At 38.1% G+C, this 18,019-nt stretch overlaps 1 protein-coding gene across 12 annotated transcripts in view; it reads left to right on the forward strand.

The window, feature by feature from the left end:
• The window catches only part of LOC121514041 (focal adhesion kinase 1-like), a 105,248-nt gene that overhangs the window by 44,608 nt on the left and 42,621 nt on the right, over positions 1-18,019 (forward strand). For 7 of the 12 annotated variants that reach the window (XR_005992252.1, XM_041794103.1, XM_041794102.1 and 4 more), the window contains 11 exons: positions 1,541-1,611; positions 2,020-2,037; positions 2,692-2,748; positions 6,731-6,751; positions 8,276-8,373; positions 9,992-10,076; positions 10,165-10,265; positions 15,810-15,925; positions 16,055-16,155; positions 16,280-16,369; positions 16,529-16,733. Coding sequence is in view for 11 of the 12 variants with exons in the window: in XM_041794103.1 (XP_041650037.1) it covers positions 1,541-1,611; positions 2,020-2,037; positions 2,692-2,748; positions 6,731-6,751; positions 8,276-8,373; positions 9,992-10,076; positions 10,165-10,265; positions 15,810-15,925; positions 16,055-16,155; positions 16,280-16,369; positions 16,529-16,733 (963 nt within the window). In the remaining variant the exon portion in view is untranslated. The remainder of the gene's footprint in view (positions 1-1,540; positions 1,612-2,019; positions 2,038-2,691; positions 2,749-6,730; positions 6,752-8,275; positions 8,374-9,991; positions 10,077-10,164; positions 10,266-15,809; positions 15,926-16,054; positions 16,156-16,279; positions 16,370-16,528; positions 16,734-18,019) is intronic. The other 5 variants (XM_041794100.1, XM_041794105.1, XM_041794101.1 and 2 more) reach the window with 3 other exon arrangements.

Here is an 18,019-nt window from a genome sequence, read left to right on the forward strand (position 1 = left end):
CTTTTTGCTTCATTTCATGCTTAAGTGAGTTGATTTCAGTGCTTGTTTCCTGTGAGATAACTCAGGGGTGGTTAAGTTTGCTGTGATGCTTTCATTTTTTTCAAACTGCTGTTTGAATGAAAATTTTTGCATGAAATCACTGAAATAAAAAAAGCTGTATCATTACAAAAGCACATGATATTGAAAGAATATCACATTTGGAAAAGTTTTGATAGCATTAATTGAGTTTGTAAGGTGGCAAAATACTGCAGAAACTCAAATCTTAGCAAGCCTAGATCAGTGGTTTTCAGCTGGTGGGTTGGGGTCAAAAGTGGGTCACATGCCCTTTTCAGTGGGTTGAGAAGGTGTTCCTGGAAGCAAAAGTTGTGCAAAAAACCCATAATACAAATTTTCAAACATGCCTGTTTTGTGCTTTCCATTTGACTTGTCACGTCTCGTACTGTACTTGGTCCAAACTGTACTATTTCTCATCAAATAAACCTCATTGGTTGAAAAAGAAATATGTATTATAATTTCTCAATGAAGTGCTGATTGTAGGTTCTCGGGTTCTACTGGTTGAGAACCACTAGATGTCTAACTGTCCTTAAAAGAAGCCACATTTATTTGAAAAGTGTAGATAAATACCCTATTGAAGATATAAAAGGCAAAAATAAGGCATGAATTCTTTTAACAAGATAAAATATTGGTGAATCCAGCAAATAAATTTAACTGCATTGGCGAATGATGCATCCTCTTTCCAGACAAGTATTATTTCCTTGCTTATTATAATGAAACAAGGCCTTATTTTGCCTTTTATATCTCTGCAAAAGATATGTCCGTACTTGTGTGGTGAATATGTCTCAATGAAAGTGTAGGTAGATATTTATGACAAGAAACTCGACACATGATTTGAGCTTTTTTAAAGGCAGACACAATGGGCTACATCCACAAAAGGATTGTGCTGCTTTTGCCTTTGCTAAACCCATGCAAATGAGAGGAGCAAGATGGTGTACAATTCTCAAAGTCAGTGCAAACTTGAAATGCATACAAACTGAACATAGACTGCTTTGCCTAGCACAGGATCCTGTATGTTCCTGTCACATTTGCATGTATGTAAATTAGGTAATATTTAAAGACCAGTGTAAAAATGCTCCCTTCCTATGCAAATAAGCCTTGCTGCAGTTCGTGTCTAATTCACAAAGGCCAGTGCTAATTGCCACAGGCAGTAACAGTGGTGTTATATAAAGCCACAGAGACCTGTGCATTAAATCTGTGCAATTTCTCCACCAGCCTCTTTAACCATCTCATTTTATGGGGGTATTTGCACTGGCACATGACTAGTGGGAACTCTTCGGTGGATGTGGTGCAAAAATGGGGCAAATAGCAGGCAAAAATTCTGTGCAAATCTGGTGCTGTTAGCGGGGGCAATCCATTTGAAATGGGTCTGGCCCATAGGGTATAATCCATTCTTCTGGCTCTGTTATTATGTTCATAGCTTCTGATAGAAAGCTCATGCACCATTTATTCTGAGTCAAGAGTGATTTTCTCATCTCTTGTCCAGAGTTTCGAATCATGAGAGACGGATGGAAAAACGGATGGACGGCGTACGAACCAGAGCTGTCTGCGTCTCAGGTACAAATCTCTCTCTTTTTTTCTCTATGCCTGTGCCCATCTGCCTCTCCTCTGTTAATCTGCCTCTCAGTCTGCTGCTCTAAATGTCTTGAATATAACAGTGACTGCTACCAGTTAGATAAAGGGTGCATAGACATGTGTTTGTGTACCCTGTTTCCTCCATAAAGCCTCATCTGTGTGCAGTGAAGAGTCCTTGTCTCGCCAGATGTCCCCATGGAGAGCTTTAGTCACTCTGCCCTGACTGTCTACTGACCTCTGACTACCTCACAACGACACAGAATTAAATGAAATTCACACTGAATAAAGACGCGTGTAAATAATGTTGGTGACAGTATTTATTTTACAGTGAAGCTAACTCTCTTTTTCTCCCTCTGTGTGCATGTTTCATGCTGCATGTGGCTCCTGCAGGTCACACTAGTGGCGATGGTAAACAACATTCTTTCTGTTAACCGTCCTAAATTAGTAACTCAGTGGTATTCCTGCTCTGTGTCTACATTTAGAGATACAGTATGTGTGTACTATCTCTGTATCTCTGTGTGTTTCAGCCTGATCCATGACTCAACCTGTTACTCCTCAGCGTGTTTCTGTGGAAAGAACAAACCTTTCCATCCCTCCCCTTCCTCTACCCTCCTCGCTCTTTATTATCCTCTCTTCTCTCTATTTTACTCTTCTGTCCTACATTCCTTGTGTGCAGCCGTTAAATAGTTCATGAAAATTTAAATTGGTGTGTGCATGTGTTTGGATTCGGGTATGGTGACGGGCTTTTGGGAAGGTATTTCTTTTTGATATTGTTTTATTTTTTATCTGTTATTGTTGGCTTTCTCGCTCTTTTTTGTCTACTTTCTTAAGCTACATGCTGTGATTTATCAGGTTAATTTTTAAGAATAATAGGGTTGGATCTAGGTATTTCACACATTTTAATAGCAGTATTTCTTCAACATTTCATCATTTTATAATATTTCTTTCATTAAGGGGTTACGGGTTTTATTGGCTCTTTTTTCGAAGAACTATCTCTGTTTTTGTGCTGACTTATTCTTGTTTCTCTCCTCCAAATTTCCCTTCCCACTTTGCTATCTGAAGAAACAGACGACTACGCTGAGATCATAGATGAGGAGGACACATATACCATGCCTTCAAGTAAGTAGACAGACACGTACAATAAACATAATGAGCAGCTAATTTGATAGTGTCACCAAGAGAGTGGGTGATCGATTTTCTTCATGTAGGTTCAGGAACAAGCATTAAAGAATGTTAGGAGGCATGAGTGTGTGCATGATGCTGTGGATGATGTGTGCCTCTCACTGTGCAACCAGAGTTTAGCTAGGTTCAAGTGAGGACAGTCCTCTACTTATTAATGTTATCAGAAATTTTCTTTAACTTTCATCGGATTCATCTTGGTCCAACTTATGAATATTTCCATGTGAGCAAGGGCTTATCAATTTGCCTCAACTAGATAATAAAAAATCTTTTTGAAGTCGCCATAGGAAAAGATTTTATCTTTCTTTATGACATCAATTTAAAGGTTAACACCAGAAGTTCTCCACAAATTCAGGCAAAGCATTCTGTGATAAGTTTAGAAATGGGGTTCTTAGAAATTCAGACTTTAAATACAGAATAATCTTTACCTGTCTCAGTTTGCATCAACAAATTAGAGGGTGCACAATATAGGGTAGCTTTTGTTTTCAGCTGTTAGAAACTGCAGCAAATTGATGGTTGCTCTGTCTGTCTTTCACTTTTGACAACTTTTGGTTAAAGATATGATGGAAGATCTGAAGATTTTTGTAACCTTTGGCACTTTTTGACACTGCTGATCATTATTAGAAACAAAACACAAAGTATCAAAAATCCTCACAATTTTGAACAAATCTTTTTTTTTTTAATAAGAAAATCCTTTAACCATAATATCCATAATACAGTATTATGTTATTTATTCACATTTAGTTTAAATGGTATAACAGAGCATATTTACTTGGATGATTGCATGATAAAATGTCTACATAATAATTAATTTAATAATAATGTTTTTTTTTTCTGAATGACTAGTGTTTTCCATGGTCACATGCAGACCTCTTATATAAAAGGGGAAGCCATTTATACCACATCATGCTGGGTGTATATTAATAGATCCGTGATCTTTATTTGTTTTAGTGAGGTGTCACAAGATTTAATAGGAATAGGAGCTTCCTCAAGCTGATTTGACACTTCTTTTAGCCTCAGTCTTTTTAGTAACAGTACAATTATGTTATGACTTACATCCAGCAGATCTCTACTGAAGGTGCATTGTGTAATATTTAGCCTTGTAGCATTTAGTGTAACAAACTTGGTTAAAATGAACCATAATATGAATAAATATGTCTCTCTAAATTTGTGTTTACTCACTTGAATATCTCAAATTGTTTCTATATTTAATTAACTTAGAAAAAGTGTTTTATTCATACACTGGTATTCCACATGTTACCACTGTTACAGTCAGAAGTGAGCATGGCAAGTAGAATCTGACTGTTTGATGATATTCTTCAATTTTACACACTGCACCTTTAAAGGGATACTTCAACATTTTGGCAAATTCGCTCATTGCCATAATTCCTATAGTCTTAGTAATAGATTCGTTACCTTAAGTTGTCGGTGCAAGCTATTTTTAGATCGCCGCTGCCGAGTTTGGACCTGCTTTGCCAACTCAATGTAAGCAGACGGTATTCCGGCTTTCCTTCATCAAACTCATCAAATACACCATCCAACAACTCCAAAACGCTCTTGTGGACAAGTTGTGACCTGTACATTCACCACGCTATGAAATAATCATGGAACATTACAAGACGGAGATGTTTTAAGTTAAATGCAAAGCCGGAACTACACTCCAGACATGGCTGCTGCACTGTGTCACTCCGCTCAGTGGTTTACTCAAGAAATATTTCAGAGTATTTGCTTCAGGCGTCGTAATGTTACATAATTATACATTATTATTTCATAGCGTGATGAATGTACAGGTCACAACTTGTCTACGAGAGCGTTTTGGAGTTGTTGGATTGTGTATCTGATGAGTTTAATGAGGGAAAGCCAGAATACCGTCTGCTTACATTGAGTTGGCAAAGCAGGTCTGAACTCGGCAGCGGTGATCTAAAAATAGCTTGCACCGACAACTGAAGGTTACGAACCTATTACTAAGACTATAGGAATTATGGCAATGGGTGAATTTGCCAAAATGTTAAAGTATCCCTTTAAGGAACAAATTTTCATCTTAATAATAACCATATAGGTGTTTCTCAAAAATGTAGAATACCATGAAAAAGTTTACTTTGCCATAATTATATTCCAAATTATGGGAAAGTATAAGGAAACTCTGATATATTCTAGGTTTGTAACACACAAAGTGAAGTACTTCAGGACTTTTTTTTAATCTCGATGATTATTGCTTATAGCTCATGAAAATCAAAAATCTGCTCTGAAAATATTACAATAATGTGCCCAGGTTTTGCAAGTTATTTCAGTCCTGAAAAGGGCTCTAATCAGCTTCAAGCAGCTGCAAAGGTTTCCTGAGCCTTCATTTACTCACTCTTGTTCAGTAAACACAACCACAACCATAGGAAAGATGATGACTTGACTATTGTCCAGAAGACCCATCATCAACACTCTTCACAAGGAAGAAAATTGATTTTTTTATGATGTTCTAATATTTTGAGATGCCCCCATATATCCAACGGATCTCTATTAAAGAAGAAGTTTTCATAATAATAATAACCAGAATTCTAAGCAGGGGTTCAACTGGCCTGAAGTAAACTGTATGTGCTGAATGGTGGTAGTTCTTCATGTAAAGGGCTGCTCATCATATCAAGCTCACTGCAGTGCTAAGTTATAATTCTTCACAGGCAGCATTTAAAGGCAATGAAGATGGGTAATTTCACCTTACCATACCATTTGATGGGAAATGGAGCATGGATATTAAGAAGAAGATTGTTTTGCTGACATAATTACCCATTTAAAGCACCTCAGAATGTTGCCTTTAGGTATTGGAAACACATGTTGATTCATGCAGATAAATTTCACATGGCTTTCCATTCATGAATTATACCATAAAGTTGTAAATACACTTGCAGTGGAAAAAACAAACCTTTACAGCGATAGCACAACATATGCACTTAATGTAGATCCTGTTTACTCTAGAAATTTTAATGTTTTGCATTAGATATCATTGTTTATCGAAGCCTCAAGAGAACATACATTTTTACAGTCAATCATACTCTCTTTGTCAGCGATAGCTGGTAAAATTTAGTCTTCCACTTCAGATCACAACTTACTAATCTCATTATCTTTTAGTATCATCCTGGACAAAAGAATGAAGTTAAATTTATGGACATATGTCTGCACTGGGCCTCCATATTTTTCTAAATCAAAGAACATATTTATGTATTTAGACACAGACAATCTGTAAAACTTTCATCACTGTACTGTTTTAGTTTTCAGTCATGTTTTGAGGATGAAGTAGTGAATTGAGAGATTTATTGGCTGTTTAATCTGTGTTTTTAATTGGGTTGGGTATTGTTTGGGTTTATTCCAATACTGGTGCTAAATCCATACTTCTTTAAAGATACCAGTGCCTGAATCAATACTTTAAAGTAAAAAGAAAAAAAAAAAAAGTGTTTAAAAGGCAGCAGCTGGACAAAGCTGTCTTAGTATAACTTCTTTATATAACGTTGGGGTAGTGAAATACTAACGTGAATTCGGTATTGAAGATATTGGATGTGTTGGCACAGATATTATGTTGATACTTGAATTCAATACTCATCCCTAGTTATGAAACATATTTTAATAATTGCAACCTAGCAAGAAATAACCAATGGTGGGTGTAAACTTGTTTGTACACAACTGAATAAATAACTGTCTTTGGGCAAAAATAACAAAACCCTTTATAAAGCTATTATGTATAGCACATTGAGTAATACTGAACAAATTTGTCATTCAGATAAAGGACACTTTACTTCCGTACCGGCATCCGTTTCCCTAATTCCTTACTGAAATGATCTCAGCTCTAAGATATAAACAAAAATTGCCATAAAACTTGACTGATCTCTGTACTCACAGCTAGTTATTTCTGTCTCCTATCACTAACCCATTTTCCCAGAATACTATGGACTAGATCAAGGTAATGATTGAAAATGTACCATGGGACTGGATGTATTGTGATGACACTTTGATTTGACTGTTGATGTGACCCTTATTTTTATGTTTGCCTGCAACTTTAAATCAAGTTCTGAATTTATTTCTGTCCGTACCTTGGTGATTGGTCCCCTTCCCCCCTTATGTTGATGTTTTGGCTGAAATGTAGCCACAAAAGTGAGCACCATTTCTTAGATCAATAACTTGTTTATTATCAATCTTTAAGAAGAAATGTTAAAAATGTTTAAATATTTCCTCTTAAAAAGATCGTGATGATATAAACTCTTAGATATGCAGTATAGTTCAAACTGTTGCACTTACTGCTCAGGGCGACAGCTAAAAACAACTTTATGTACTGTAGAGCCATCATGCTCCTTTTTACAACTGTGCAGTGGTGCAGGCAGTGCAGCAAGACTGAAGTAACCTTTAAACAGATGCTTCCAGATTATATATAAATAGATGTACTTTAAACCCAAATCCCAAAAAAACAGTGCAGTTTTTCTCTATTGTTTAACCATAATGATTGCCTTCAGATTACAGTATATGAACAAAGAGCATACAGGCATTAATTATGGTCAGCTGCACATTTTGTGACTGTATGTTGCAGCCCATTTCCACATTTAGCCCCATTGCCCAATACAGTTGTCTGTAAAGTTAGTATGTTTTATGTAATGGTATTATGGACATTTCAGGTCAGAGGTTGATAGTTCCTGTTATCCTTTAGTGCCATGTCTGCAGTATTCATTTGCTGTTACATGGACAAAGTCAGGTCAACAGTTTGATGCCTGTCAGGCATAGCAAACCATCAGCTTCTCAACAGCCAACATGAGGAAATTGTACATTTTTACTCAACTTGATGCCACTTAATAAAACTAAATTGTAACTGAATATAATCAATATAAATTGCTTTCCAACCATTCCTATTTAGTTCTATCTCACTGTGTACAATATACCTGACTTTATCCATAAAACATCTGGTTTAATGTCTAAATTCGTGTCCTTAGATACTCTGTCATGGCTGTTGTTCGTCTGTGTTACATGGCATGTCTGGCTGTGGTTTGCTGATGCTGTTGCTGCATGCTGTTGACGTTGAGCTGTGTTGCTCTAAAGCTAATCTTGTCAGAGTCTGAGGGTGCATTAACTTTATCGATCTAGAAATTCAAAATAATTTAATCTAAATGTATTCAGTTTCAAGTTACTCCCAGCAAAAATGGGACCACATAACATTGGCTCACATGAAATTGATGAGCTGCTTGTATGCTGTTTGACTCTGTTAAAATGAAACATGATTTGTTTACATTTTCTGAGTTAAGTGCTTCATAATCCACTGGCTTTGTTTTACTTTTTCTGTGGTGTGCAAACCCGAAACTACTCTGACAAGTTTAGTTAATACAAGTTCTGACTGAGAAATGTTTATGATAAATTGTCTTGTCTCATTGCCTGTTTTTGGTTTCTCATTTGTGTGTCCATATGTGTTTGTGTGTATTTATGTCTGTGTTTGTGTATTCAGCGCGGGACTATGAGATTCAGCGAGATCGTATTGAGTTGGGACGCTGCATAGGCGAGGGTCAATTTGGAGATGTCCATCAAGGAGTCTACATCAGCCCGGTATGTGGTTTTCCTCACAGACTTGAGCTTTTAACATGTATCAAGTAGCTTAATGGGCTGAGCCCAGGTAAATAAAGAGACACAATCTACTTGCCCTAACATAAAGTGAATTAAAGATGAGAGTTGGTCAGCAGGAAGAAAGGACTGGTTTTCATGACAGGAGATACAAGCTGGTTAAGCTCACACGCCGGTCAGTTGGGCCTCTGGCCTTATTTCCTCTGGAAGGCTTTGCAGTAATTGACGAGCACAAGCTTTGTTGTAGTTAGGTTTTTGTTTGGTTTGGGTTTAACTCAAACATAATGACTTGTTGTATCCAGGTCCATGGGTGTGGGTAAGCCATGGAGTCTGGTAACATGCGAATTGGTGTCTTCTCATCCTCTGAGCAGCAGTCATCTACTGTACTTGCAGCAGCTTCAACACTCAGGCCCTTCGACACTGTCTGTCACTCTGCGCTTAGATTTATAACTGGTGATGGATACAGCACTCATCATTGTGTCCTATATGAGGAGGTTGGTTGGCCCTCCCTTGAAGACAGGCGCAACAGACATTGGTTTTTATACATTTTTAAAGCCTTCATTGGAAAACTACCACCTTACATCTTAGACTTGTTGGAGTGGAGTTCAAGCTCTCACATGACATGCTCCACTGATTGGTTATTTCTTACAATTCCCCGAGCTCTTACTGAACTTGGTAAAACTGCATTTTCCTTCGATGCTCCAAGCTCAAGGAACAAACTCCAACAAACTCTAAAGATTGAAGTCCTACCCTTTCTTGCAGAGTTTAAACCATTGGTTTCCTGTCATTTTGTTTCCAATTGTGATTGTTTTAATTGATTTCTGCTGGTTTTGACTGTTGTTTTTTCTTGCTTGTTTTAATGTGCTTGTAATCTCAACAATATTGGAAATGAGGGATACCTCAATGTCCTTTCGAGAATAAATAAAGGTTTGACTTGAGTCTTGTGATTTCATGTAAAGGTGACACAGCAACAGTTTCATGTGCACTGCTGGCATGGTGCATTCAAGGCTATCTGGCAATCCAGTGACGTAAACACAGCTTAACCCATTGTTTGTTTCCCACATGAAAACCATCCTAAAATGATTTACAAAACACAGATGAAAAAGAAGAGGGACTCTGCGTTGCTTATCGTTCCCAACACTTTAGATCTGATTTATCTACTGAAATAGTCTACTGGAGGTTGTCCTTTTCTTGCTAATGTTTCAGATCAATGTAAATCAACTGACTATATGTTGCTTTAAACCATTTCACTAATGTTAGGAGATTTTTTAGACACATCCTTATACATTTTAGGTTGAATCAAATCTATGATTTTAAATGTGTCACTCTTTTATTTTGCTTTTCCCCCTCTAAAAATTCCCTGCAAAAAAAACTTTGTCTCAGTTAAACAAAAGAAAGATAAAAACAACAGTTCATCTGTCTGCCATTGTATAGGGCTGGATGAGTGTTTAGAATAATGAAAACAAATTGTCTTTTCAGTTTATTGTAATAGGTTTTGAATGAAGTAATTGTTTAATTTAGTCATTTAATTTAGAATAAATAGGCTGAATGTTAATGCATTTTTTTTTATTGTTGATTATGTTTCTGGGTCTGTTTTATGCAGGAGAACCCAGCACTCTCTGTGGCAGTGAAGACGTGTAAGAACTCCACATCAGACAGCGTCAGGGAAAAATTTCTCCAAGAAGCCTGTGAGTTCATCGTGTGTGCCAACTTAATGGTGTTTACTGAAAACAAAGACTTTTAAACAGCCCTGACCTCTGTCGTTTTATCCTGCAGTGACCATGCGTCAGTTTGACCACCCTCACATTGTAAAGCTGATGGGAGTCATCACTGAGAATCCAGTCTGGATCATCATGGAGCTCTGCACACTTGGAGAGGTAGGGGAACATGTGTAATGCTCTTAGTGTATGCAATTTAACATTGAATTTTTGACTGGCTGCTGAGGTCAGACTTACACATGGCAATGTCTGTGTCTGAGTAAGTAAATAACTCAGTGAGTAACTGACTGAGTGAGTGACACTAATTTATAAGCCTTACAATACAGAGTTGCGCGTACTTGTACTGAATGCTGGCAGTGATGGCTGACTCCACTGTGTTAACTAGAGCCATACATACAGAGTTGCACTATGGGTGGGGTTTTCTTGTGCTGAAAACCCTCTAATGGCTGCCTCCGCTGCTCTAAATACTCAGATATAGCTTTAGCATGGCCTCTGTTTAACCAGAACTGGACTACATTTCTGTATGACAAAGAATAAAAACAACCATATAAGCTTTTCATGTTGGGAAAGATATGTCACTCTTCTGCTGACCTGCTTTGGCATGGCTATGTGATAGTTGAGGGGGAAAAGGTAACTTCTTGTGTGAATGCTTGTGGACAACGGCTGCTTGTGTAGTGATTAGCTCTGACTAATGCTGTATTCCATTTACCTCAAAAGTCGGAACTGGAAATAACGTCACATTCCTCTGCAAATATGAATTTCCCAGTTGTTTGCGTTCCATTTGTCATAACCACAACGAGTTTGAAAAAATGAGTGTCTCCATAGTCGCTTATTTTGGTTGGATGCAGAACAACTTTAAAATGTAAAAACCGGCTCCAAAGTCTGATTAAAAGAAAAGAATGCAATTTTTTATTATGACAATGGAAATGGAAACTGCCAAAAGCTTTATATTTTGAATTTACTTGCATTGTTTGATAAATATTATATCCCTAAGCGTAAATGGACTCAAAAGTTACCAACGATACAACTATTTGAAATGGAAATAGAATATTATATGAGCTCACTACATGGAATGAAACACAAAAAACAATGAAAAATCTGGACATTTGTGAATCCCTATATGTGTTTATTTAATTTCTAGGTACCCCACGTATGTATGTAGCTATATAGTGTATTAATTTCTATACACAAAGGTGAATCATTTAAATAATGTTTGTAAGTATGCACCAATGTGTTTCACATATATCAAATGACGGATGTCGTTCTTGCGTTTGCCTGTCATTGTTTTTAGCAATATTGATCAGATGTTAGCTGATAAACCTTTAAAACAACACATTGCGCTGTACTTAATGTATTAAAAGACTTGCTGCACTTGACATGCAACCGCAGGGTAGTGCTGTGTTTACAGTTTCTAAAAATACACAGAGAAATAGCAAAAGGTTCTGAAAACAGGTCAAAATCAAAAGTTTTTACTACACTTAATACTTTGTGCTACCATGTTGTGACATCGAGGTCGGGGTGCTCTGTGCAAGACCTAGTTCATGAGTTGTAAATACGACTTGGAGAAACGTTCCATTTGCAACTTCTGGTCGGAAGAACGGAAAAACAAGTCGGAATATGAGTTACGATGACAAATGGGACGCAGCATTAGCCACAGCAGCACTTTGTCAAAACTGGACATTTCTTTATTAAAACTAGTGAAGACAGCCACACTAAAAGCCTTCTGTAACAGAAAGGGTGTTTTTGATCTTCTGCCAAACCACTTCAGCTTGAGTGTGTGATAGTTAAAGGTGGAAAGAGTTACTTGTTGTGCTTGTATTTATGGCTCCTAGCCAAACGTTAGCTTGGCCTTAGCCAGACCAACACATTTATTCATCACAGTTAGCGCTGAGAGCAACGCAGAAAGCTTTCTGTGACAGAAAACATTGCTCTCCTGCCGCCCCGCTTTGGCATGACTATGTGATAGTTACAGGGAAAGGGTTAGTTGTTCTATACAACTAATGACTCTAGCAGGCCTACCAGTCATTAGCTGGGACTGAGCTGCAGCAGCACTTTTGTCTGAACCAGACATCATGTCTCATCCAAACAAGTGCTGAGAGCAACACTGAAAGCTTTCTGTGACAAGAAAAAATGTTCTCGCTCTACTCCCTGTCTGTTATGGCATGTCTGTAACAGTTAGTGTTTTATTGTTAGTATAAACTTATTACCATTAAAGACTTATATCTGCAAAAAAAAACAAAAAAAAAAAACAGTTAATCTCCAGTGACACTGTCTGTCTCTATCAGTGCAGTCTGACACATGTCTCTGTAGTGTTTCATATGTACACAGAGAAGAGCTTTATTATGAGGAGAGACAGAGAGAGAGAGGACAGCATGTAGCTATACATTTAAGTTGCCACTATAAATATAGCTTACAAAAAATAACAATAATGACAAAATCACTCTGCCAGTCAGGCATTTCAACAGCATACCAGATAGTTGCGGTCAGCCATATACTAGGTTTTAACCTAGTCTTGTTTAAAGGCTGTTAATGCCATCATAGAGACTGTTGTTCAGAATTATTAAGGTGTTTATTTAAAAAACACAAAACTTATTAAGTTGTAAATAGTTTTTTCTAACAGTAAAGCAGCATAAGCTGTATTATTTCTGAATAATTCTGTTAAAAATAACTTTCTCAATATTCAACATTGCATAGTTCATTTCTGATAGGGTTATCAATTTTATAAAACTCAACTATGATAGATCTAACAACTGGCCCCTTCCTGTCATGTAATTTGTTTGAGCAAACTGACTTGGTTGCATGGCACACAACAGTGGGGGTAGTGGTAGAATAAAAGCAGTAGAAAATGAGGTAACATCAAAAGAGGAAATGTTTTGCATAGCAAATGTTTTAATGTTACCACAGCACTTATTTGCAAAGCTAGGTGTAAACACAGCATGGAATAACAGTGTTCAGCACTAAAAATGTTTCTATTTTGAAGTATAATAAGTGTCTGTGAGATGTTTTCATCTGAATGCTTTACTAATGCAAAATTAGATTGTGAATTTTTAGAGAAAACTGTCTCAGAACAGTTACAACAGGGATCAAATCTGCATCCATGGAGACAAAATCACGGGAAAAATCTGATTCATTTGTAAAAAAAATTAAAACGTATTAATCATGTATTTTTTCATGTCACTATAAATTGCATGTAAGTGAGACTGATCACAGTTTCTTCACACCTCATAAAGTGTGCAGACCAGTGGATAAAAGACCTAAAATGTCTAAGTGTAATACAACTACATAATAGTTGATGGACATGAAGGATAATGTTCCTAGAAATAGAACCTTTTCAAAGAACAGTTTGAATTGTAACATTGGGGCCAAGCGGTCCCAGAGTCTGGAGGAGGAGTGGAGAGGCACAGAATCTAAATTGCTTGAAGTCAAGTAGAAAGTTTCCACAGTCAGTGATGATTTGGGCTGCCATGGCATCTGCTGGTGTTGGTCCACTGTGTTTTCTGAAGTCCACAGTCAACGCAGCCATCTACCAGGACATTTTAGAGCACTTCATGCTTCCTTCTGCTGACAAGATTTATGGAGATGCTGATTTCATTTTCCAGCAGGACTTGGCACCTGCCCACACTGCCAAAGGTACCAAAAGCTGGTTCAGTGACCATGGTCTTACTGTGCTTGATTTGCCAGCAAACTGGTCTGACCTGAACCCCGTAGAGAATCTATGGGTTATTGTCAAGAGGAAGACACAGGCACAACAATGCAGATCACCTGAAGGCCGCTATCAAAGCAACCTGGGCTTCCATTTACACCTGAGCAGTGCCACAGGGTGATCGCCTCCATGCCATGCCGCATTGATGCAGTAATTCATGCCAAAGGAGGCCCAACCAAGTATTGAAGGCATAGAAATGAACATACTTTCAGAAGCCTGACATTTATGTTTAAAATATCCTTTTTTAATTGATCTTATGGAATATTCTAATTTTTTGAGACACTGAATTTTGGATTTTCTTATCTGTAAGCCAAAATCATCAACATTTCAAGAACTAGCTTGAAATACTTCACTTTATGTGTAACAAGTCTATATAATATATTGGTTTCACTTTCAGAAACAAGTGGCAAAAAACATTGAACTTTTTCATGATATTCTAATTTTTTGAGATGCAGTAGTATTTCAAGTGTTTATTTCTTTTAATTTATCTCCTAGAGCTAATGAAAACCAAAAATTCAGTGTTTCAGAAAATTAGAATATTATTTAAAACCAATAGAAAAATGGATTTTTAACACAGAAATGTTGGACTACTGAAAAATATGAATATGTACCGCACTCAATACTTGGTTTGGCCTCCTTTTGCATGAATTATTGCAGCAATACAGCATGGCATGAAGGTGATCAGTCTGTGGCACTGCTGAGGTGTTATTGAAGACCATATCGCTCTGACAGTGGCCTTCAGCTCTTCTGGGTTTGGTCAGGTGTCTCACATCTTCCTCTTCACAATACCCCATAGATTCTCCATGGGGTTTAGGTCAGGCCAGTTTGATGACCAATCAAGCACAGAGATACCATGGTCCTTAAACCAGGCATTGGTACTTTAGGCACTGTGGGCAGGTGCCAAGTCCTGCTAGAAAATGAAATCAGCATCTCCATAAAGCTGGTCAGCAGAGGGAAGCATGATGTGCTGTAAAACTTCCTGATAGATGGCTATGCTGACCTTGGATGTGATAAAACACAGTGGATCAACACCAGTAGATTACATCACTCCCCAAATCACCACTGACTGTGGAAACTTTGTACTGGACCTCAATCAACTTTGATTCTGTGCCTTTCCTTTCTTCCTCTAGACTCTGGGACCTTGATTTCCAAATGAAATGCAAAATTACTTTCATCTGAAAAGAGGACCTTAGACCACTGAGCAACAGTCCAGTCCAGCCTCTGACATCGTCTCAGGTCCAGAGGAATGTAACTGTTGTAGCCCATGTCCCGGATCCGCTTCCAGCTGCAATCCACTCCTTGTGAAGCTACCCTAAATTCTTGAATGGGCTTTGTTTCACAATCCACTCAAGGCTATGGTTATCCCTGTTGCTTGTGCACTTTGTGCAACAAATTTTTTTCCTTCAATTAATGTGCTTGGATACAGCACTGTGAACTTTTAGCTTCTTTAGCAATGACCTTTTGTGTCTTACCCTCCTTGTGCAGGGTGTCAATGATCGTCTTCTGGACATGTGTCAAGTCAGCAGTCTTCCCCATGATTTTGTAGGCTAATGATCGAGACTAAGGGGGCATTTAAAGGCTCAGGAAACCTTTGCAGGTGTTTTGAGTTTATTTGCTGATTAGAGTGTGACACCAGGAGTCTCCAAGATTGAACTTTTGACAATATTCAAATTTTCTGAGATACTTAGTTTTGGGGTTTCATTAGCTATAAGCTATAATCAGCCACATTCAAGGAACTAAGCACTTGAAATATATATGAATGAGTTAAATGAATCTAAACAATATGAGTTTCAATTTTTGAATAGAATTACTGAAATAACTCCATGATGATATTCTAATCTATTGAGATGCACCTGTATCTCATTTTTTCTTGTTTATCTCTGTTTGTCACACCCATTATGTATTTTTCAACTTCTAGCCTAGTCCTCTCACCATTTACCTATTTTTTCTATGTCTAACAGTCAGTTTTGTCTCTCTCATCACTTTGCCTGTCTCCACAGTTACGGTCATTTCTTCAGGTGAGGAAGTACAGTCTGGACTTGGCTACTCTCATCTTGTACTCATATCAGCTCAGCACAGCTCTGGCATATCTGGAGAGCAAACGCTTCGTACACAGGTACAAATGCACTAGAATGTAAAAAACAATACTAGATATTATATAAACCAAGGTTGGAAGCTTCACATGTCTCCGTAAATGTCGAAATTTCTTAGATTTGTTGTCATTTTACTATTTTCTCTTCTTCAGGGACATCGCAGCAAGGAACGTGTTGGTGTCTACAGTTGACTGTGTGAAGCTCGGTGACTTTGGGTTGTCACGTTACATGGAAGATAGCTCTTATTACAAAGGTAGATATGATGCATCCTTCAATGCCAAGTTTCCCTTAAATACAGACTTCGCTGCCTCCTAATTACTCTCTTTTGTCTGACATGAACTGAGAGTAACGCAAATCTGCTTATTCCTTGCTTCCAGCATCTAAAGGTAAACTTCCAATAAAATGGATGGCTCCTGAATCCATTAACTTCAGACGATTCACCACAGCCAGTGATGTCTGGATGTTTGGTAGGTTTACTGCCTGATACTGTCAGTATCGCTTTTGTCTGGATGTTTTGTGCTATAGAGGTAAACAAAGCTAAAGTCTGTTCTGTGTCTCTACAGTGTAAGCCAGTAGGCTGCTGTCTCATAGTGATTGAATGTCTTTGTTTTTCTATCTTTCTACAGGTGTCTGTATGTGGGAGATCTTAATGTTTGGCATCAAGCCTTTCCAGGGAGTGAAGAACAACGATGTCATTGGCAGGATAGAGAATGGCGAGCGACTGGCCATGCCCCCTCAGTGCCCTCCTACTCTTTACAGCCTGATGACAAAGTGTTGGTCGTACGACCCGAGCAAGAGGCCGCGCTTCACAGAACTCAAAACACAGCTGAGGTACTTAATGGAGTGTGGTTTGAAAGCCTCTGTGTGTCTCTTTGTGAGCTTTCTGGGGTTCAGTGTCTGGTTGAAGGACAGTTTGACATGAGGACAATGGTTAACTTGCTAACACTTTGTCTCTGCAAGGTGATAAGAATGTTAAAATATCATATCCAGTGTTTCCCCTAACATTATATTAGGGGGGTGCCCCATCCCCCCAACAGCACCCCCTGTCCCCCTGGAAGGTCAAGTTAATTTTATTGAATTGTATTTCTTATAAAGCGCCAGATCACAATAGAAGTCATTTAAAGATACCTTCCCTATAGAGCAGGTCTATACCTTGTCCCTTTATTAAATAAACTAAATAGCCTTGTTATTTATCTTGTTTCCAGGAATGTATGTAATTTCTGGGTCCTGGTTTTCTGCTCGTTCCCTCTGACTTCATGAGCAGAGCTCAAAATCCCACACGCTCACTGACACACCGGAGCCCCCCCCCCGTGTCAGAGTCTGGTTCTGGGGTGCATTTTGACTCGGTATCATGAGAGAGAGCTCTCCAGTGCAGCTAGTTTAGCCACTAAAGTTGTGTATGAACCGATGTCCTGCTTGTTTTTACATCCGAGATAGGTAAACAGAGCACTGAATTTCGGTGCGAGATTGCAGCAATTGCGCAAATTTATTAAATTCTCCCAACAAGTCTGACACTTATAATGCGGGAAAATCCTGCAACCCCCTGTATATCACGCTGCAAACTGACAAACTGGTGGGAAACGTGGTTAAAATCAGCGACAGTTGGGTTGGTGTCTGCACCAGCTCCCTCCTACGCACGGTCCCTCACAGGTGTGCCGTGAATATCGGAGGGGATCAGTTCCTATACAGACTGACTGAGTGGCCCATCTGCGGGTCACCTGACGATCATTTTATCATTTTAAAATTCATTCATTTGGGATCAGTAAACTGGTGGATGGCCCGTTTTGTCTTTTTATTCCTCACGTGCATGTTTCTCATAGCACCTGACGATATTGGCAACATTTATGATCGTTATTTACGTTCTCTTAAATAAACCTTGTCTGCATGCAGATTATGAAAGAATCTCTTCAACCTTTATAAACGTAGGAGAATTGACAAAAGATCACAAAGGCATAGAGACAACAGAAGGAGACAGAGACATGCTGTAGTCAACCAAAGAAAAACTTGGTCAACCAAAATCGCACCCAGGCACCAACCAATCGATTGGTCATTAAGGTAAAATATATATATATTTTTTATTATTATTTTTTTTTTTAAATCACCTCGTTGGTGACCAG

The sequence above is a fragment of the Cheilinus undulatus genome, linkage group 8 (assembly GCF_018320785.1).
Source record: "Cheilinus undulatus linkage group 8, ASM1832078v1, whole genome shotgun sequence".
Classification (NCBI taxonomy): Eukaryota; Metazoa; Chordata; class Actinopteri; order Labriformes; family Labridae; genus Cheilinus; species Cheilinus undulatus.